This window comes from Xiphophorus hellerii, chromosome 17, assembly GCF_003331165.1.
Source record: "Xiphophorus hellerii strain 12219 chromosome 17, Xiphophorus_hellerii-4.1, whole genome shotgun sequence".
Lineage (NCBI taxonomy): Eukaryota > Metazoa > Chordata > Actinopteri > Cyprinodontiformes > Poeciliidae > Xiphophorus > Xiphophorus hellerii.
In genome coordinates, this window is record NC_045688.1 from 7,644,984 (window position 1) to 7,666,305 (window position 21,322).

General features: G+C 33.6%; 3 protein-coding genes across 7 annotated transcripts in view; all 3 read right to left on the bottom strand.

Annotated features, from left to right (window-relative positions):
• rassf3 (Ras association domain family member 3) overlaps nucleotides 1-5,137 on the bottom strand; it is a 55,413-nt gene extending 50,276 nt beyond the window's left edge. Inside the window, exon 1 of the mRNA XM_032589966.1 lies at nucleotides 4,479-5,137. Within this exon, the coding sequence (XP_032445857.1) occupies nucleotides 4,479-4,998 (520 nt within the window). The 5' untranslated portion in view covers nucleotides 4,999-5,137. The remainder of the gene's footprint in view (nucleotides 1-4,478) is intronic.
• A 1,600-nt stretch (nucleotides 5,138-6,737) lies between these two features.
• Nucleotides 6,738-12,230, bottom strand: LOC116737027 (apoptosis facilitator Bcl-2-like protein 14). 2 transcript variants are annotated; one of them, XM_032589978.1, is made up of 7 exons: nucleotides 12,121-12,230; nucleotides 10,436-10,841; nucleotides 9,131-9,232; nucleotides 8,984-9,051; nucleotides 8,231-8,389; nucleotides 8,011-8,124; nucleotides 6,738-7,124 (listed from the first exon to the last, which is right to left on the bottom strand). In XM_032589978.1, the coding sequence occupies exons 2-7, from the start codon at nucleotides 10,839-10,841 to the stop codon at nucleotides 7,089-7,091; spliced, it is 885 nt and encodes a 294-aa protein (XP_032445869.1). In that variant the 5' UTR covers nucleotides 12,121-12,230; the 3' UTR covers nucleotides 6,738-7,088. The 2 variants fall into 2 exon arrangements, with proteins under 2 accessions (XP_032445869.1, XP_032445868.1); XM_032589977.1 differs by having other exon boundaries at nucleotides 8,984-9,054.
• A 4,143-nt stretch (nucleotides 12,231-16,373) lies between these two features.
• The window catches only part of dgki (diacylglycerol kinase, iota), a 76,215-nt gene continuing 71,266 nt past the window's right edge, over nucleotides 16,374-21,322 (bottom strand). For all 4 annotated transcript variants that reach the window (XM_032589941.1, XM_032589942.1, XM_032589944.1 and 1 more), the window contains one exon: nucleotides 16,374-21,293. In XM_032589941.1, coding sequence (XP_032445832.1) covers nucleotides 21,183-21,293 — 111 coding nt within the window. In that variant the 3' untranslated portion in view covers nucleotides 16,374-21,182. The remainder of the gene's footprint in view (nucleotides 21,294-21,322) is intronic.

A 21,322-nucleotide genomic window follows, 5' to 3' on the forward strand; every position in this document is an offset into this window, starting at 1 on the left:
TTCCATCTAAGATGCTGGGATGGATGTTTGAAGAATCAGTTGAATCCATTTTTAGGTCTGCAACCAACGATTATTTAAGTAATCAATTATTCAATTGAATATTCGGACGATTAATTGATTAATTGGATTTTTAAAAATCTGCCACATTCTGTAGAATATTCATTTAATCGCTTAATTCTTTTTATTTCCTTTTTTTTTACGGTGGAGTGTAGGACAATACTAAGAAAAAAATAAAAAAATAATAATATTACAAGAATAAAGATAAAGGTAGAATGTTTTCAGAATAAAGTCAGAATATTACAAGAACAAAATAAAACACCAATAAAGTCATAATATTAAATAAAGTCAAAATAATAATAGAAGAAATTCGTAATAATATAATTAAGTCAAAAAGTCATAATACTATGATTTTATCATAAAGACTATGATTCATATTCTCAAAATATTACGACTTCTCATATTACTACGACTTTATTCTTGTATTTTTTCGACATTAAAAAATAAAATCATGAGAATAAAGTCAGAATATTAAGAGACTAAATTTTGTATGAGGATAAAGTCAAAATAATACCAGAATAAAGTTGTAATAACATGAGAATGATGTAATATTTTCATAATAAAGTCAGAATATGAAGACTTTATTCTCAAAATTTAAACTAATGCTGTCAATGAGAGTTCAAAATTAAATAACTGGCTCATTAAAGAGACTTGTTCCATGAAAATAAGAGTGGACAGAGTGAGCCAAAGCTCCAGTGTCCTGCAGAAATGCCTCCCAACCGCCTCTTGGCTAATGAACACACGCTCTAATGCAACATTAAAGCCAATCAAACAAAGATCCCTGCCCTGTCTGCAGGTTTCTGTTACTGCACTTCATCGAGAAACAAAGAACAAGAACCAAAGAGCGAGAGAGACTACCATCAGTCCTCACACTCAGAGGCACAAACACTGAAACAGGAGCGCCAAAACTCAAATTATTAAACAAATACATTAAAAACATGGAAAATAAAGTTTAATGTGTAAAGCTTTCAGAACTGCAATATATAGAACATTACTGTGTAAATAACTTAGTACACTTAAAATGAGACAAAACTAATTTACAAGTAAAGTCTTTATGCCTTAATATTGATTTAAAAAAGTTTTAGTTCCACTGATATTTTTTTTTCCCCACTTAAAATATGGAAAATATTTTGTTACAAGTGGAAAAACATCAGTGAGTGGAACTAGTACTTTTATTTAAACCACTATTAAGGTTTAAATGCTCCTGTTTCTTGCTGAAGTTACTTGTACATTAGTTTTGTCTTATTTTAAGTGGACTAAGATATTTAAACGAGAAATTAGACAAAATCTTCTTGGTAAGATTTTGTTTTTTGGCAGTTTTGATTAACAGAAATGCATCAATCAGTTTTTGGTCTAATTCCAGCTTTTCACTTCACTAAAGCTCTAAACTAGCAGTAATTTCTGTATAATCAGTAAATCCTGGATTATCTACAGTACAACTCATCTCAGACGTTTTCTACAGGATTTTATTAAATTTTGATTTGTGAGATTCATTTGAAAAAGGTAAATTTCTAAGGTTGGGAAATTGTTTCTGTCTTGATTTGTCCATATATTCTGGGTTATTTTTGTCTTGCTTCTTCAAAATCAGCCTGCTGAACAGTGAATTCTTTGTTTATCAAACATCAAAACAGGAGAGTTTAAGGTACAGAGAAACTCGAGCAAAAAGACATTGCAAAATGTAAAATATTTTAATATCCAAAGAAGACTTGCTCATCTGGAAAAATTAATGTTCAACTGAGGAAAACTGCTGCTCTTGCTGGCTTATAAGTGACTGTTTCTTGTGATAATAAGTGAATAAGTGACCAATGTAAATATCAGCAGTGAAGACAAAAATCATAAGCCTATAAAGTTTTTCCTTTAATATTTATTCTTGTACTTGCTTATTCATTTCTTTGATTTGCTGGAGGTTAAGCAGAAAAGAGAAAGAAAAAAAGAAATTTCTGGGACATTGTGTTTTGTAACTTGTCTTTCTGTAAAAAATAATATATAAATAATATTAATAATGTGTGCAAAGTGTAAACTAGCTAAAATGAACAAGTCAAATTCATAAGATAATAAAGCAAACAGTGGGGATGTTAAGTTTTTCTGAATTAAAAGTATTAGAATAAAAAAATTCTAATTTTAGATGTTTGATTTAGGGCTATCATAAACTAACACTAGCTTGTTAGCTAGCTAGTTCTAGCTTTCCTTATTAAAAAAGGCAGAAGCTGAAATAATTGCTTAATACTTTGCTATGGCAACAATAAATTCAATAAATTATACATCAATAAAATACAGCTTTTTGTTTGTACCGCTTCAATGTCAAAGTGGGAAATATAAACACATAAATACACAGGATTTGAATCTAAATATAGCAACTTAGCTAAATAGTTAGCAACTTAGCTAGCTTCATAAAACAAAAGAAACGTAGTTGTTTTCCCCATTTATTAAGGTTGTTGATATGCCAGTTCAAATTGACTGAACTAAGGTTTTTATCATTGCAGTCCATCTATTTTATTTATTTGGACAGGAAAAGCATTTTATGTTTGCTTTTCACATATTATGTAGCTGTAACTTGTTAGCCTGTTAGCTAATATTAGTCCATTTCAAAGCACAGGAAATCAGAAAGCGTGTTTCTGGCTTTCTCCTGTATAATCAGCTTACATCCTCTGTTTAGCTAATAAATTGATTGCAGTGGACATCAACCTGTTTGCGGTTCAGCATTTATGGATTCACCTATTCCAGGATTTTTCAGTGGAACGTTCTTTTTCCTTGACTCTGATTGGCTAGCTACATGAGCTAACATAAGGAAGAAGTTGGATGTTAGCTTAATGTGGTAGTGCTATGACATATTTGTACTGTTTATTGTCACATATGAAAGTATATTTGGTGTTTTGTACTATTAAAACAGGCAGTCCCTCTATTTTTAGAGGGAACTTAAGTATTTGTGGATTTAAGCAACTGACATCCCTTCAAACGCAGGAGTCCACTGTGCTATAGCATTTAAGCTAGTTAGCTGGTGCTATGTTGTTTGTCTATGTTTACAAAGAACATATTTTTGGTTATTTATTATTTTAATAAAAAATAATATTGAAAGTGAAGCTAAAAACAGCAGAGGAAAAAGCATAGCATCAAAATCCAAGTGACACAAGTTTCAAAATAAAAGAATAATACAAAACTTCTTCTTCATAACTTCCTCCTATTGTTTGTCAGATAACATCACATACAGAGAGGGAAGTCCAATGTTTGTAGACGAGTCAGTCCGGCTAGTTTTTTTTAAAAACCTGAACTAGTTCACCTGCATACTGTCCACATTCCTGACACTAAGCATTTCAGAGTCCTGCCTATTAATAGCTACAACTTCTGAGCAGTCAGTCTTTACAAACGCCAAACTAAGTTAGCTGTCATGTCGACTTCATCTTGACACCAATCAGTTCTTACAAAGTATTTCAATCCCAGCTGCGAATACAGATCGGCTGTTATGTTCAGATTAAATTGTTTAATGCATGTTTTGATACAATTCACAGCATGACAAAAAAAGGTTTTGTGCAGTTATTAAATTGCTGGAGAGACCATGGTTCTTAAACAAGATGAACATAAACAAACTGGTCAAAGAAGCTGGCCTCAAACTGCCATTAATTAGTAAGTTGTTTTCAATCCTTACATTGATATCTCTGAATAAAATCCAGGGTAACTGGTATAACGGACCTAAATGGTAAATGGAGTCCACCAGTACATAATATGGAGCTTATCATTGAAGGCCTGGGTTTCCTAGAGTTGAAAGGTCTAAAGCAGTTTTAGGGTATAAAACAATGTCCCAATTTTTGAGCATTTTAATTAAATCAAATTTACAAAGACATGGCTATCTATACCAGGCAAGACAAGCGTTAATCAAGGAAGAAGTCGTAAAGCCCTTGGTAGTCCTAAAGAAGAAGTCTTGTTTGTTTAACGTATTGCCTAAACCAAAAATACATTATGAAAGAAGACCAACAATTAAATTTCTGCCCTAATTTCAACACACTGTATAGTGAAAAAGTAAGGCTGTTATGTTGAAACATCATGCTGTGGGGGAGACTTTTCATCACCTGGAAGATCCAGGAAAAAAACCTCTTAGAAACTATTAAAGATCTGAGACCTGAAGACTTTTATCCAATTGAATAATCAAGACCGCCGTTTGGTCTCCATTCAATCTGAGTTTAACTGTTTTTTAAGGAAAGATGGGAAACATTTTTAGTTTCTGTACAGGGTAAATTTATCAAAAAGACAGCCGTAGATTAAGTTTGGCTCTACAATGTTTCATGTTTGATTTGTTCCCTTTAAAAAAGAAAGTAATTTCTGTTTCTCCAACTGCGCTACCTTTTGTTTACCTCTTATTTAAAATCCAAACTCATTGAGGTTTGTGTTTGTGTCTGATGAGTGAGTTTGGACCTCCACCTTCTTACCTGCACAGGTGAGTCCGTGTTGAAGGATATAATTGCAGCACACATCGCACCAGTTGTTCTCGCCTCCGGGCTCGAAGGTGTGTCCCTCCCCGGTCTCCTCCTTCACTCTGGGGTCCTTTTCTTCGGGGGAGAAGATGGTCCTCACGTCGGGGGCTCGGAACCGGCTCTTCCTGCTCCGGGGTGGCCCCCCACCTTGCCCTTCAACCCCGTTTTTAGCCGCTTCCGACGGCTTCTTCCTCTCGGGGTTCCGGGGTTTCTCCTCTCTCGGACTCCAGACCTCCTCCAGGCTGGCCGATTGCGGGGAGGAATGCCGCCGGACCACTCTCACCACCACCGCGCCCTTGTTGGCCTTGGAGATCCGCATCCTGGCTCCGGGCGGCGGCCACGTCGTTTCGCAGGGAGCCTCGCAGGTCGTCGGGCTCAGCAGGGATGTGTTGATGCGAACAGGATCCGCTGCAGAGTCACCGGTGGGGGCGTTTTCACGGTTCCGAGGCGGGGGGTTAAACATTGTTCCCTTCATGCTCGGTTGGGTCGGGCGGGTCTCTGACACCGAGCCGCGTCCTGCCGCTTAAAGTCCGCGTTGGTTGTCGGAGAGCAGGTTGATCTGCCGGAGAACGGGTTGGATCTCATTTCAGACTCCACAGCGGCCAGCATGACACGCTCCGCTTACAAAAATGCAAATTTAAAGTTCCTTACAAACACTGCAAAGTAATAAAACCCAACTTATATTACCCACACTGTCTATGCAAAAGGTAGGACTGCCAAAAAATAATTCGTAATCACGCTTTTGCTTGTTTTGTAGTTCTCTATCATGTGAAACACAGTTTGTAAAGTAAAGCCAATAATCTTACGGTTAATTAAAAATAATAATAGTCTTTAAATTTTTATGGAAATGAATAGAAAAAACTTAAATCTAAATGTCAGTTTTAATGTAAAAACGCAGTTTGACACGTTTTAGTTCCGATTCTGATCACACGAGGGCGCTGTTTCAACCTGAATTGAGTTTCTGTTGCAACTAAAATGCAAATTTTAAAGGTCCTCACAAAAATTGTACAGTAATAAAGGCATCTTAAATCACCCACTCTGCATATTTAAAATTTAAGCCTCCAAAAAACAATTCAGTCTGCTTCATTTTGGTTTTAAATGTAGTTTTATATGCAAAATACCTTTTGTAAACAAATAAACCTACTGTTAATTTTGTTAAGACAAAACAAACTTAAATTTCATAGAAATACATAGAAAAAGGTCAATATAAATGCTTAAAAGTTAAAGCAAGATTTATGCGGTTTTAGTTCCTTTATTGATCACCTGAAACGAGCTTCTGTTCCTGAAATAAAATGTACTTTACAAAAAGTAATAAACTCACTTAAATAAAGGACTCTGTCCATCCTAAAGGTTAGCCTGAAAAAATAAACTTTTAACCTTCTCATTAAGTTTTTATTGTAGTTTTCATTGTGAAACTTTGCAAATCAGATAATCAAATTATTTTGTAAATATGTTAGAAATGTAAGTCACTTAAATATTAGGTTAAATGTTTAATAAAAACAGATTCCAAAACAGTTAAGGTGCATATTAACCAAGTCTAATCCTGCTCCCTCTGTAAACATACTTGATATTAAATTGAGCAAATCATGTCTAAATTACGATCAAATCCTAATTTTTAAGAAATCAAAAACCAGTTAAATCGACACCTTTAGATACTTGCAGTTCATCTTATGACCTCATGACGGCGCTGCTGTATAACATTAGCCATGAGAATAAATAGACCCCGTTACAAGAGACAGAAGTTACAGTGAAAAGTTTCTGCATTACGTTATTTTATATACAGAGTATATAAAACGAATATTTTACCCTCAACATCAAGTAATTAGGTTTAAAATGGATTTTAACAAAATATTGCAGTGAAAGTTATATTTTAGTTAGTAGTTGTGCCAATAGTAACCATTTTTGTTATGCATACATTTTCTTCAACACGACTTATGGCTCATTTTATAAAACTACGTTCTTATTTGAATTAATTTGAACAAGTTGAGTAGATATTCCAGAGGAGGGTTTTCAGTTATTTTCTCATACTCAGTACAAGATAACTGGAGAAGTTTATCAAAATAATATTACAGTAAAAGTAGCTATAATTAAAAGTTAACTGTGGTTTAAAAAATAAGTGTGTGAACCTTTTTTTTGGCCGTGTGTTCGACTCTGGCATTTTTTGTAGATACAAAAACCTTCTTTTATTATCTTCATGAAATAAGAAAACTGACATAGTGCCCACAAAAAGTTTTTATTCAAAAATATAATTTAATGCTTACACTTATTGGTAACAAAAGAACATTAACATAAAAACTTAAAGAATTTCTTTTTTTGTATAAAAGTGCAAGTGCGTTAATGAGACATACGTTTTACATAATTAAATAAATTAATTTTTGTTGATGGCAGTCTGTATAATAAATGCTTTCCATTAAATTGATGTGAAAATAATTTCCTCTTTAACTTTAGTCCAAGCAGAGAGAAAACTGCTCCTTGTAAACAGATGAAGGTCCTGAGTGATTCTCTTCTTCGCACCATTTTAACACATTTTTTTGTTGTTGTTGTAATGAATAATCAACTTCCTAATCAGTCAACTTCCTCTTCATCAGGAAACACTGCCTCCTGTTGGAGAAAGATCAAACATGTTTCAGAAGGCTTAGAAAGAACTGGGTGAGTTTACTTAGATACAGAAAACAGGAAGTGGTGCCATATTAGGAAATGGAACCACTCTGGAACTAAAGGGGGCGCTATTTTCTGTCAACCACAGTTTTTTCTCTTGAAATCTTTATTTCCAGTCATTGCTGACAACATTCTGTACCAATTAAAAGGCTCTCAGAGAAACTTGTAGATATGAATTTTTGCGTTGTATTTTCCTGTATACTTCATCTGTTTTTGCCATATTTTCAATAAATTTTCTTTAAAAAAATATAACTGATATTTTGATGTGTGTATATAACAAATGCTTTTTTCTAAGTTATGTAAAATAGCTTTTTATGTAATCCTTACTTCTTTCATTTCTCTTGTAATTAATGGAGATTTTTATTAAGTATCATTTATAATGAATGTTTTATTTTGAGTGTAATCTGTGTTTCATTTTTATTATTAATAGGCTTAAAAAATAATGGCAGTAAAGAGCTAAAGGGGGCGCCATTTCCCATCACAAACAGAAACTCTTCTTTTATTTTAAAACATTACGAACTCAATGTAGTTGATTTTTTATTTTTCTGAACACAATATTTTACAAACATTCTTAAACAAAATTAAAATATAGATGTATTTTATGTATGTTTGCAGTCATTCCTATTCCCACAATATTTCAGCAAAGACCTAAAATTATACTTTGATTTTATTGTTTTATGGATGACGACAGAAACAAAAATAAAAAAAAGAGACTGCAGTAAATATTAAATAGCGCCCCCTACAGCTCTGGAGTGCAACTGTGTCATTCCCAAATATGGTTTTTGCCCTTTTTCTGATTATTTAAAACAGGAAGTGAGAATGTACTTACGTATCCGCCCTGCGTTTGAGCCCACGATGAATAATATTCCTGCAAATATCGAGCTCCATGTTTATATAACTTGACTTTGGGCAATGCCTCGACAGAGGTGAGACGACTTGTTATCTGATGACAAAAAAAAAACAAAAACAAGAAAAACATTTGTATGAGTCAAAATACTGGCATTAAAAGGTACAAGCTGCAAAGCTGTGGAGCAAAAAGCTGCTCTCACCTCTAGGGCGGCAGCAATTTGGGTTCTGTTGGCTGCTTGCGGTCCTAAGGCGTCAGAGTCCGGTCTCCTGAAGCCGATCCTGATCAGAAATCTGTTGAGAAGTCTCGCAAAGAAGCTGTAGTCTAAAAAAAGGTCTGCAGCAATGTGCGCCAGGTCAAACTGTGGGTGGACACAAAAATAAACTGGTTAGTTTTGGGGGGAAAAAAGCTGTTTTAAATGTGTAACTAACCACCAAAATTAGAGCGCTGTCTCCATAAAAGTCTCCAACAACACAGAAAAACGTCACTCGATTTATCAATTGTTGGTTTTTGTTAATCAAAAAGTTGCTGAATATAGTGATAAAGTTTATAAATAAGCAACAATGCTTCTGATGATAACCCCACTTAGCCCCCCACTCATCTCTAAACCTGGCCACACCCCCCTGCGTCATGTGGCTCCGCCCACTTTGATGGAATTTTAAAAACTTTAATTTTAATTTCACAGTCAGCTAAAATCAAAAAAATAATATTTCAGAGAAATATTGGGTCTTTTTTGTTTATATTTTGATATTTTCTCATTGGCTTATTTTTTTCCAGCTTCTGATAAAACTGAAAATAATTCAACCCATGAACTCTGGAGGAGTCATAAATGACTGAGTCTGAGTGTTTTATTGTTGAGTCCAACTGGAAACTCCATTGCATAATAACAATGCTGAACATTAGTCATGTGCAGCTGGACTTCCTGGAAGAACTCGATTTACTGTCATTTCCTTACCTCGTCGTTCAGCCGGTCGCCTTGGTCCCTCAGCAACAGACCAATCATCTTCTCCACATCATCTTCCCCTGCTAAAGATTTTAGAGGAAATTATTTTTCTAATTCAAAAGAACATTTTAGGGCTCAAAGTAGAAATCAGAGACTTGCCATCGGACTCGATGCACGGATCCATTTCGGGAGTGAAATCAAATTCATCGGCAATCCCGATCACTCGGTCGGCCACTTCCTCCATCGCATCCTGACCTTCAGCTAACAGAAACAAATTATCAGGTTGAAATGAAAACAAGCAGAAAAATTACATCAACTGGGTCGTTTCCGTTGCTGCTCACTTTATTTTTTTTAATTATTTCAGTCTAATATTTTGACAAAGCATCAGATTTAAGGTTGCAGTTTGTAGAAGATGAAATACAGAACTTGTTACATTTATGGCACACTTAGTAAAGACGTCTAAAATAAACTCTCCTATAAAATTTCAACCTTTAATTTGATTATATTCATTCAGTGGTAAAAAAAAGAGCAAACGTTGAGCTGTTTTCTACCACACTTCCAGTGATTATTAAAAGTATCCATCCACTTGGATGTTTCACCCTCTTATTGCTTTTACAAACCAACCAGGATCAACAAAGTTTGACTTTTTGACCATAAAACACTTCAATATTAGTGAAACTATTTCTACAAAACGACGACAAATATAGTTCACAAAAAACATCCAAGGAACTGTTTTGTGGTTGTAACCTGATAAAACTTAAACTGGTAAATGAAGTTTGAAAACTTCTGAAATCCACCGTTCAGATAGAAAATCAAATATTATAATAATAGAATTTCCAAAAAACAAAACAGTCAGTGAAAAATATATTTTCTATGGGATTTTTTCTCCTCTGCTGAATAAATTATACTCAAATTAAATGTTAGACTAATATAAATATTTAACAATGCGAATCTGCTTCTGCAATAAAAGATTAATTTATTTAAAGACTTATTCCACATCTTCACCAGACGTGTTTAACAAATAGGCATAATTTTTCCATCTCAGAATTTGAGTTACTGTATTTGACATCAATATTAAAAAATTATTTCACTATTTTGTTCAATAATACTAATAGCAAATAATTTAGCTCAACATCAGTCGCTTTATAATTATTAATTTGTCCGTATAAGCAAACATTTTTATTAAGCTTGTAGCTAAATTACAACATTTATATCATAATTTACAAGTAATTAAGCTACAAGCTAAATTGTAAATGTTAAATATGTTTTTACTCCTGCTTGTTAATTGTAACTAAGTTAATTTTAAGTGTAAGTTGATTTTCTGTTTGTTGTTTTTTTACATTGTTTGGTCCTGAACTGAACAAAAACATTTTTTTTCTACCTTTACAACCATAAAAGCCTCTTCAGATGTTTTCAGATTTTTTTCTGCACAAATTGAATCTGAATCTGAACAAGGAGTTTTACCGTGATGCTCATCTTCTTTGTCTTCAGGAACAAAGTGTCGGTACATGGGGCCGTTGAGGTCATCATCCTGTGGTGATTCTGGCTCCACTGTCTGAGGCTGAACACACTTGAAAATCACTTTCAGATGCCTCCATATCTTCTTTTTCTTCTTCTTCTTCTTCTCCTCCACCTCCTCCTCCTTGTTTTCAGTCTTTCCAGATGTCTGAGTCAGCGTTTGTTCTGCGGCCGAGCCGTTTGCTTTGGGTGTGTTGGCTTTCGCTGGCCGCCGCCTCTGAGCGTATGCCATCATGAGTCTGAACTCCACCGTGTCCTCCATGTTTTCTTTATCAGAGTTCAGATTACAGTCCAAGTGAGTGGTGCTGTCGATAGGTTCTGCGACGCGGTTTTCCACTTTGCCGTTCTCCATCTGCATAAACATATCAAAGTTGTATTTATTTATCAAAATAATAAAAAACTAATAATTTTAGTTATAATTTAACCTTTCTCTAGCTGAACGTTTAGTATCAGAGGCTCACGTTTTAATTTTCTGTATTTAAGATGCAAATAACTATTTTCTTTGGTTACCAATGAATTGATTTCTGCAGCCGCAGAACCAAAGACAAGGATGATAATAGACAAAAACAACTCCTTAGTAATAAATGAAAAACTACAATTACAATTTAAAAAAAAAAAATTCTTTCTTATATACGCAAATCTCAGAATCTCCGTTAAAATGGGGTAAAAAAAAAAAAAGTATATTTATGATTATTATCAAAGTTCAACATGAGTTTTTTATTTACATTTTTATTCTTTAATTATTCCAACTCTAAATGGAGTCTGACACAGAAATATAAAAAGTCTGCATACCTACACTGGCCTAAACTATATTATTAAACTAATATATATATATATATATATATATATATATATATATATATATATATATATATATATATATTCATGTATCCATTTTAAATCTAAAAATATACATAGTTATATTAAAAAACATATAACATTTTTACTGTTTTCCTTATTTTTCAACACTTAGAAATGTCGAAGAAAAGTTGATTCTTTGGCCAAAATATTAAATAAATAAATTACCATAAACTAAAATTTTGTATTGTGAAACTTTAAATATGTAAGAAAAACGAAACGAAAGAAAATCGCTCTCGGTTTTTTTTGGCACATCTGGGTTGCTGTACAAAAAAGTTTAATCTTACGCATACGTACTTTCGCTAAAAAAATATACAACAAAAGCCTAAAACTACATGTCTATGAACTCAAGAAATGTATCCTACTCCGATTTTGCCTGTGTAATATTAATTTTCTTGTATGTTTAAGTTAATTTTTGGATATTTAAAATGTATTTTCTGATTAAGGAAGTTCACTGAATTCATGTTGCGGCATGTTGACGGAGTTTCTTCAAACAGCTGTTTGAATGACGACACTCATTAAAACCTGAACTGTGACAAGACAAAATAAGACAAGTTAAAAAAAGAAATGATCTCGACATATGTATTACTTATTCAGTAAAAAGGAAAAAAAAACATCGTAGTTCTACTAGTTTAGCGGTCACATTTCGGTCAGCTTTCGCGGAGGTTTAACTTTTTACGGTGAAATTAAACCAAAAACGTATTTAAGTCTCGTCATAAATGATAAAACCTAATTTTAAAAAACCCAAAGATGCTGAAAGCCAAAGTACTTACAGTTCTCGAGCAATAAAAAGTCCTCTTCTCGTCCTCCGACTTCAACTGACCAACTGCAACGTACGTGAGCTGCGTTCCATTTTTTTATAACGTTGATGACGTCATTCACGTCGACGTCAAACCAACTTAAAACATGGAGGCTTATTTCCTTGTATGTTTGACCTTCTTTGGACGATTTACGTTGCTCTTTAGTCTCGTTTTGAATTACTTTTACATTTTGTTTAAATCGCAAACAAAAAACCCCCGTAAAAAACACAGACATTATTTTTACCATCTTAAAAAAAAATTATTACGGGTTACGCTATAAACTTTATAACCCTTTAACGCAAAATCAAAATCTTCAAAAAAACTGAAAGTGATACATTGACAAATAATAATGAAGGAAAAAAAAACTTAATCAACATTTAATATGATATATTTAATGTGACATATCGAATACAATTGAACAAAATAAAAAAGAAAAAAATCAACTTAACTGTTGATCTTTAATTTCAGCATCTTACCTTGAAAAAGTTATTTACGTTCAACAGATTGTGACAGATTGAAACTTCAATTGACCACAAATATTCCTATCATGTTTAAGACAAGACTCCTGCAAGAAAATTTCATTTAAACTGCTCATAAAAACTATGAACCTTGACAAAAACACAATTTACTTCTAAATAAAGCCAAGCTAAAGCATGTAGAAGTATACGTAAACTTATAGAATATGGTTAAAAAAATTACCTAATTATTTGGTAGTTTTTTCCCACAAACTTAAAACAGAGCCAATTTAGCCTGATTTAACGTAAAAGATCTGGAGAGTGTCTTATTTAATGTATGTAAACATCAGGTTTTGTATATTATTTTTTTACCCTTTCCCAACTTATCCTTCTGTCATGAGAAAAGCTTGATTCTACGTGACCTTAGTGCAAACTATGTTTTAGCAAAATCAGGCAAATATTATTAAAATCATTTAATTCTGCTAGGATAGTTTAAATTTATTTCTAAGGTTGCCATATTTGATGTTAGATATGTATCAAAACACAGAAAGCACTGGATTAAATAGTGTTTAAACAAAGCATCCATTAAAGGGGAGCAATTGTTTTTTTATTTGTTTATTTTATACGCCTCCCTTTAACAGCAGTTTGCTTTTAGCTCAGTTGTTCAGGGTACATTAAAAGGGTAATAGACTGTACACTAACAGCTTTATTTAAATTTCTTCATACGTTTTTGGCCTGGAAATGATTACAAATGAATAATGCAAAATAAGTTTATTTGAAACCATTAAGCCTCAGGCACAACAGTTATTCAAAGTATCCAACGGTTCAAAACATTGAGTAACTGATCTAAAGTCTAGATGCATCCATTGAAATACCAACTTACTCATTAGACAACTAACATGTTGTTTTTTTTTTACTTAGTCATATGATGACTCAGAAATATTAAGGCATGTGACATGTTTGTTTTTAAGAATCATTTGAATCTGGGTTTATTTCTTTGGCTCTATAGCTACATGTATGATAAACAGTGACGGTGTGGTACGTTCTGTTTGGCTGTAGCTCTCAGATGTGTCTGAAGATATTCACACCTGATAGTCTGGTAGATCGGTTCTGGGGACCAGAATTACAGCTTTTCATACCGTGGTGTAAAAAAGGGAGTTGTAAATTACAGCCAAAAAATCTCAGAAAGTTTTATATCTCACAAGTTTTCTAGAAAAAATTGTACATTTCTGAGTTTCAAAAGTCAAAATCTCAATATTTCTGAGTTTTTTGGGCGGAAATTTCAATCTTCTTTCTATTTATAATAGCCCTAACACTCCGTCGTACTTTAAAAAAATGTTGCTCTTGGCCTGTTTGTCACAAGGAATCCACATGACTTTCATGTCATTAACAGTAAAGCCAATGGCAACATCATGAGATCCTCATATGCCGAGACTTCAAAATTATCCTCAGTCAGAGTCATAATATCTTTTGGTTTTCTTTGTATCCTAAACTTCCTTGTTTTTAATTTAAAGAAACGCATAATATCACTTCTTTAATTAGATTTGACATCATATTCTGTGTAGTAATAATGAGGCAAGTATAACTTACTGATACACAGGGAAGCAACCAGATGAGGCAGATTATTACTAAAATGAACCCAGGTGGGTCTAATTAGACCAAGAGCTCAGGAAGAGAAATATTGTGTGATTGGTCACAAACCGGAAGTGGGCGTGGTCACGTAATGGACTTCCCAGGAGTTGTGTTATTTACAGTTCCTAAAAGAAGGGGTGAATGACTCACAACACACATCAGCATGGTAACAGAGCACAACACTTCAACATCTTTAAATGCCAAACCAAAAGCTGACAGAAGTAACAGGAAGTAACTAAATCCTCAACTTTACTGGAAGACATCAGTCAATGAAAATCCACAAAGAAAAAAAATCCAAAGATGGGAAATGACAGCAGTCACTCTGATTAGAATGACAAAACAATATTTATTAATAGAATTAAGTGATAAAGAACTTTATCTTGTTGGTCAATGATGAGACTTAGGAGGATGTCATAGATGTAGCGAGGAAATTCAGAAGCAAGTGAACAAAATGGCAAATACAGAACCACCACTGGCAGAAACAGGAACCAAACAAGGCGATTCGTCCTCCTTGCCGCTGGACTTCACTCCTTTCTTTCTGGAACCAGATGAGCTTTTCACAGCATTTGGCAGGTTTATAGAAAGTGTTTGTAGGAAAATTATATCAAAAATAGTTGTCACTGAGTGACAGAAAAGCATAAAAATCTCTGTGTCCTTGTACTCATTTTATTGGTTATTATATTTGGAAATAAAAAAAGGCAAACTTCTACCATAACTCCACTTACGGTGAGAAAAAGTCTTCATTGACGTCTTGTCATTCCCATTTTGTGGCTTTGGCTGCTATTGACCAAGTTTGGCAAGAAAGAAAAGTAAACAAAAGGAAACTAATTTTTCAGATAGCACTCTGAGGTTACAGGGAGTTCAGCGGCGCCTGTTTTCTACCTGGAAGTTGGGATTTCTGCATTCCTAACAGAAAAAATCTACAGGAATGTGTCTCTGTTGGCATATTTGTCAAAGGTTAGGGGCAATTAACCAAACAATATATAACAATAACTAGATTAATTAGCAATTTATTAAGCTGCAAAGAAAACATATCGGTAAAATAATAAAGATGTTCTATTTATTACACGTCTTGACAGTTTTTAAAAATGTTTCCTTATGAGATTATGTTGGTGATTGTTTACATATGTGTAACAAGCTTCAGTAAAACAAAAAAGCTGATTTAGATCGCTATAAACTAACATTAGCATCATGTTGGTTCAATTCAAAAAAATGGTTCTTTTTGAATTGCAAAAGTGAATGGAATACTAAAGAACTGAATTTTCCCAACTTTACCTTAAATCAATAGCTAATAAGTGGATAAAACCTGGACTGAATTGGCTGTTGCTACCAAAGACACATCCAGCTGGTTTTGGAATGGATAAAGTTGGTTAATGTTTAGAAAATTCTAATGTTTTTAATATATTATTTTGAAAACATTTTTGAAAATCAGTGGACCAGGTTTGTGCTATTAAACCAATCAAATTAAAGTAACTCCATTAAATTTGCCAAGAGGAGTGTTCCTATATCCAGACAGAACTAGCTTGTCTGTAGCTACAAAGTGTGTAGTTGAGTTGTATTTTATTAAATTAAATATAAATGAAGGAGTATGGACACATTTATTTAGAGAAAATCCTCAGTAAAGGAAATCTTGTGTTGCTCTCCTATTTCAAGTTGCATTCAATAATCAAATGATTTTAAAAACCATGATGAGTGGATGTAAACGTTTGACCAAAACTGTACATGTACTCGGTTTATGTGTATTTATACCAATACTTAATAAACAACACTGAAAATAATATAGATATTAAGTGAATATTTGGCAGGGTAATGATGGCCAAAAATACTCAATGTGAAATATAGTAAATAAATGATAGTCTGAATTGACTAAACTTAGCATTAGCATCTTTGAGTTAGCCTAGAATGCTACTACCATATTACTTTAATGGATATTTTACGAATTAAACATGTAAAAGTTGTATTATATGTTGATAGTTACCAGTTTGACGTAAATATTAGCACTAACATCCTGTTCAACAAATGGGAAAATTATGTGGTTGCACTCTCGCTGTAGCATGCTAGTAGATGCTAGCAGTCACCACGTTAGCGTCGTTAGCACAAATTACATCTACAAATAAAGTCTGTTTGGTGAGCTTGAAATAAATTTGATGTACTTTATTTGACAAAATATGGACTTTGTACTGTAATGACCATCTTTACATATATACTGTACACGTACTAAACCGCATAACTTCGATACATTAGTGGTTTTCAGTCGGCTCCTTGTTGTAGAATTAAACACAGAAATCAAGAAGTGCGGAGCCCCTTCTACATCTAGATGTCCAATGACAAGCACTTTTGTTGCAGATCAATGAGGAAATCACCAACTTTCCTCCAACATTCACTCAAACAGCAACTGAGGTCAGAAACAAAAAGAATCACCAGTTCTTTAAATAAACCTCAAGTAATCTCAGCAGCAGGAAAATGAAATGTAAAAGCAGAAGAAAAATACTGCCAAAACATGCCCAAACTTGAAGGAAACTCAGGTATAATTTTCAAAACTAGAATGATGTAATACTTTAAACAACAATAATGCCATTTTTTTTATGTCATTAACCAGAAAACGGACCCAAAAGAGGTAAGAAAACGTCATGCACAAGTGAGATGTGTTTGTGTCGTTCAGAACAGGCTGGACCTTTTCACACAGTCACCTCTTAGAATCATTCACATAAAATCAATTTCTCTATAATCCCAAAAGGAAGCGCTCTGAGTTGGAAACCGGACAGCCAAAGCCATCGCAGGAGTCCTGCATTTTGCAACAAACGTTTGTCGTCATCCAAAAGTAAATTTAGTTCAGAAAGTTTCCGGTAAAAGTTGCAGAATGTGATGAGGAAGACAGAAGAGTCTGATTCAGGAATGTCATCAAAAATAATGCTGCTGCAGATTCTGATCATTAGCATTGGCAATTAGAAAGTGTCTCAGTTTAAAAAAAAAAAACAGCATTTACCATTTTTTATTATTAAAAAAACATTTAAAAATTTTTCAAATTGAAAAAAAATCTTTTCAAAACAGCAGCACAAAAGTCCACCTTTTAATTTGAGTACATTTATTCAGTAGAGAAAACAAATATTACAAATTAGAAAACGTTTTAGTTTGAAGCAAATGTTGGCTTTGGATAAAAATATATGACAAATTCATGCCATTTGAATTTTCATAAATAAGGACATTTTAAGAAAGTAATTATTCAACCCAATTTATAACAAACATATTAAAAAGTTAACAAAAATGTATATGTTTTTGCTCCGGCTGTGTGGAATATTATTGAACAAAACATAAAATTTCAATTTATGCTGCTGCAATGAATGATATTTAAGGCTTTCTACCAGGACTGCCAATAAATGTAACTTTTAATCACATGAAAACAATAAAACTTTGAACCTTTCAATTAAGTTAAATAAAATCATCGTGGCTTTCAGATTAGATCTTTTCTTTAAATTATTTGGATCAAAATAAGGCTAATTTAAGGAGGAATCTAGAAACTAAAGTAAATAAAAATATACACGAAACTTCCTGAACATTTTAGTGAATTTCACAGAAAACCTTGTAAAGTTGTTTAATTTCTCTAAAGTACAAAAGAAATGAAACTCCAACTCGACATTGCACATTCAATACTCCTCGGTGCTAAATGCTCGACTGTGTTAAACATTAATGTAATGTAAACAACAAACAGAGAAATGTAAAAAATGAAATAAAAACAAAAATAAACATCTTTATATTCTACTGAATATGGCTCAGATGGTTTCTGTTTTTTTTTTGGGACGAATACTGCAAACACACTTTGTGGTGAAGGATAAATTAATCTGTACACTTTTTTTATTTTGTTGGATATGTTGTGAGTCACATCTTCCCGCTACACGTTTCTATGGAAACGCCTTATGATTCAGGACGAGCCAATAAAAAATGACAACAGGTTTCGGTTTGATTCAAAGTAATAAAGCTGCTGGGAGATCCCAGACTCATATTTCCTTGTTTTTATCGCCAATCAACAGAAATACATCAGCAGCTCAGGTGATTTCCTCCTTTAAGCCAGGTGTCTTAAAGTATGGCAGGCAGTTTTAGCATAAAATCAGTTTCGTCTGACTATCGGTAATTAGAATCCAGGTACCTAAAAATGCATTTTGACTAAACTGAAATTCTGACGACAATAATTCAAGATATATTCAATTATATTTTTCAATTCCTTTCAAAGTACCTCAAGTTATGTCACTGGGTTTGTCATTTATTTGTAATTACAATTCAAGATACTGCATCTTGAACATAATTAAAAATAAAATTTTTACATATCTGAATTAAGAATGGCCCCTTTGTGCTACACTGTAAAACAGAAGCGTAAATTTCCGGATTAATCTTGGAAGCTTTCTAGGAAAAATACGGAAATTTCTGAGCTTGAAAAGTTAAAAATTTGCCAGAAAAAACTCAAAAGTTTTGAGATTAATTTCAGGTTTTTTGTAATAATCTTGGAAACATCTGAGATGTAAAAGTATAAAATGTCTGAACATTAATATTTAAATTTCTTGAAACTTTCTGAGATTGATCTAAACATTTCTGAGTTTTTTTTATAGCTACTTTTCCGACTTTTGGAGCTCATAAATGTCCTTGTTTTTTCTGGGACATTGAGACACATTATTTGCTTTCAGTTTCATTTGCATCAGTCAAATATCTCCCATCTAAAAATACATTTATGATATTTTTAATATTTGTGTTATTAGATATCTTTAGATAGACTTATGACTAATCAGAATAAAAAGTGAGATATCTTAAATTATTTTATGACTAGTCATAATTTAATTGTTCATACCTGAAAGTTGTTATAATTATTGTAATTAATTGTATTTATGTTGGTTTAAAGCTTCCTTACAAATCAATAACACAATTTATACTAGCCAGAAAGTATTTACTAATACATCTAATCCTAAACCAACTTCAGATATTTGAAATATAAGTGTATTGAAACTGATTTTATGTTAAAACAGCCTGCCATATCCTCACCTTTCTACCCTGACAGGTAAATAAATCAATGACGATTTGCTAAGAAAATAGTGAATTTGACCCTAAGGAATGGGTTTTGTTGAAACAGAACAGCTAATATATTTCAGTTTTTAAAAAATGTGTTAAAAAACAAGCAACACTTTAGAATATTTACATTTCAGGCAAAAAAGGGATTAATTTTGCATTAGTGGTCCAAAAGTTCAAGCTGTAATCAACACCTACAGACACCCGCAGTACAAAAGTCTAAAAATAACCTTTAATAACGTTTATCTTTTATTGCAGTAGGAGTAGTATACATTTAGGATGCATAAAAGCTTGTGTTTATTAATCCCTGACTTGCAGTTTCTCTAAGGTTTAATAAATCAGAGATTCAGACGTTTGTGGCTCTTTGTAAGTCAGGACATGGTTATAAAAACACAATTATGCTTTTAACTTGGTCCAAATCTACAGTAAGTCATGCGCCAGAAGCACAGAGCAGCCTGACCTCAACAAACAAAACATTTATCTTGACTCCATGCAGGGAGTGATTTCCACTGGTTTGGAAATCATAATCACAAAAAGAGACATTTACAGTTTGCTAAACTCTATCAGGATTTTACCTGAAATGTAAAATAAATGTTCAATATGTGGAAAAAAAACCACCTAATGTGTACAGTTAATTAAACAAAGAGAGTGTTTCTCTCCTTAAAGCCCCAAGAAACACAAATTATTTAAACATGAGGTCATTTTTAAATAAAACTCAGCCGGAAAACATGAAAACGGTTTATTTCTGGGTGTCTTAGTAGCATAATGATCCAAACTTATTGCCAAATAAACACTAAAATGGACAAAAATCAGCTTTTATATGTCTGCAGACCTAATGAAAAATGAATAAATTTGTGAATTTAAGGTTTTTTCCAGAGCAAAATGAAGCTGCTGCAATAAAAGATACATTTTTCTAAAGGTTTTCTCAGCATTTTACCAGGGGTGTCTGTACATGTGGATGATTTCTGTTTATAACGTCACAGACGAGATCAGCTTATTAATGTCTCCATGTACACAACTGGGTGAAAGGTCAATGTGTTCGTAAAACAAACAAGTTCAGTCGTGTTGATGATGTTGGTTTGACTCCAGACCGGACGGACGGCACGAACAGGACGACCAACGCAAAATGAAACCTGATGTACAGATGAGCTACATTCAGTTTTTTTAGTTTGTTGTTTTGCTTCAGAGAAGATTTGTGGTAATTGTTTCACATCAAACATGTGACCTCCACTTTGGCTGTTTTGACTCGTATTTAAAGGAGAAGGGTAAATCCTACAGCACGCTTTTGTTTAAAACATTTTTTAAAAACCTTCTCTGATAACCCTGTCCGTTGTTTCCTAGAAGATCTTTGTTTGGGAGAAATAGAGAGCTGCAGTTTGGTTTCTGTACTTGAGTCATAATGAGCTGTGACTCATCGGGCGAAAACAGCAGCATGTGACAGACAGGTTTGAGTTCACCTGGAAATCCAACCTGGATTCATGAAACGGTGGTTATTTGGATTAGATATGACACCACAACAGTGTAATGTCTTTGGCACACAGGTTTATGGGATAAATATTCTGCTTTGATCGCAATCCTGATCATTTTCCAGACTTAATATAGTTGCAAAATATGACCAAAACAACTCCATTACAAGACGAATTGCACTTGCAATTGTTAAAAGTTAATCAACCAGCACAACCAATAAATAGAATAAATAAATATAAATAAATAGTCGAGCGTTAAAATCTCTGCTGCAATGCTGCCGCGTTCGGAGGCAGTTCGTTTCCTGGTTCTCCTCTGCACCTGCGGAGTGAAATCTGGCACAGGTGTGGCACTTCCCTCCCGGTTCCTCTCTGCTCCGGGCCGGTGCAGAGTCCAGAGTCCGGCGGGAGAGAGCGACGGAGCGTCAGCGCCTCAGACGGCCGTCTCCAGGTCTTCGTTGGTGCCGGATGACGTCTGCTGCTGGGAGCTCAGGAAGACGGCGAGCTCAGAGTCTCCTGCTGCTTGGTCCACCGCCGTCTTCCCCTGTTGATAAACAACGAGGATTGGAGATT

Bases quoted from the DNA above. Each gene is read 5' to 3' on its own strand.
- LOC116737027 (XM_032589977.1), bottom strand. From the start codon at position 10,841: ATGGAGAACGGCAAAGTGGAAAACCGCGTCGCAGAACCTATCGACAGC. The intron at 9,233-10,435 runs GTAAAACTCCTT...TGTTTCTGTTAG, and splicing joins CAAAGAAGATGAGCATCACG to CTGAAGGTCAGGATGCGATG. The intron at 8,125-8,230 runs GTGAGAGCAGCT...TTTTGTCATCAG, and splicing joins AAATTGCTGCCGCCCTAGAG to ATAACAAGTCGTCTCACCTC.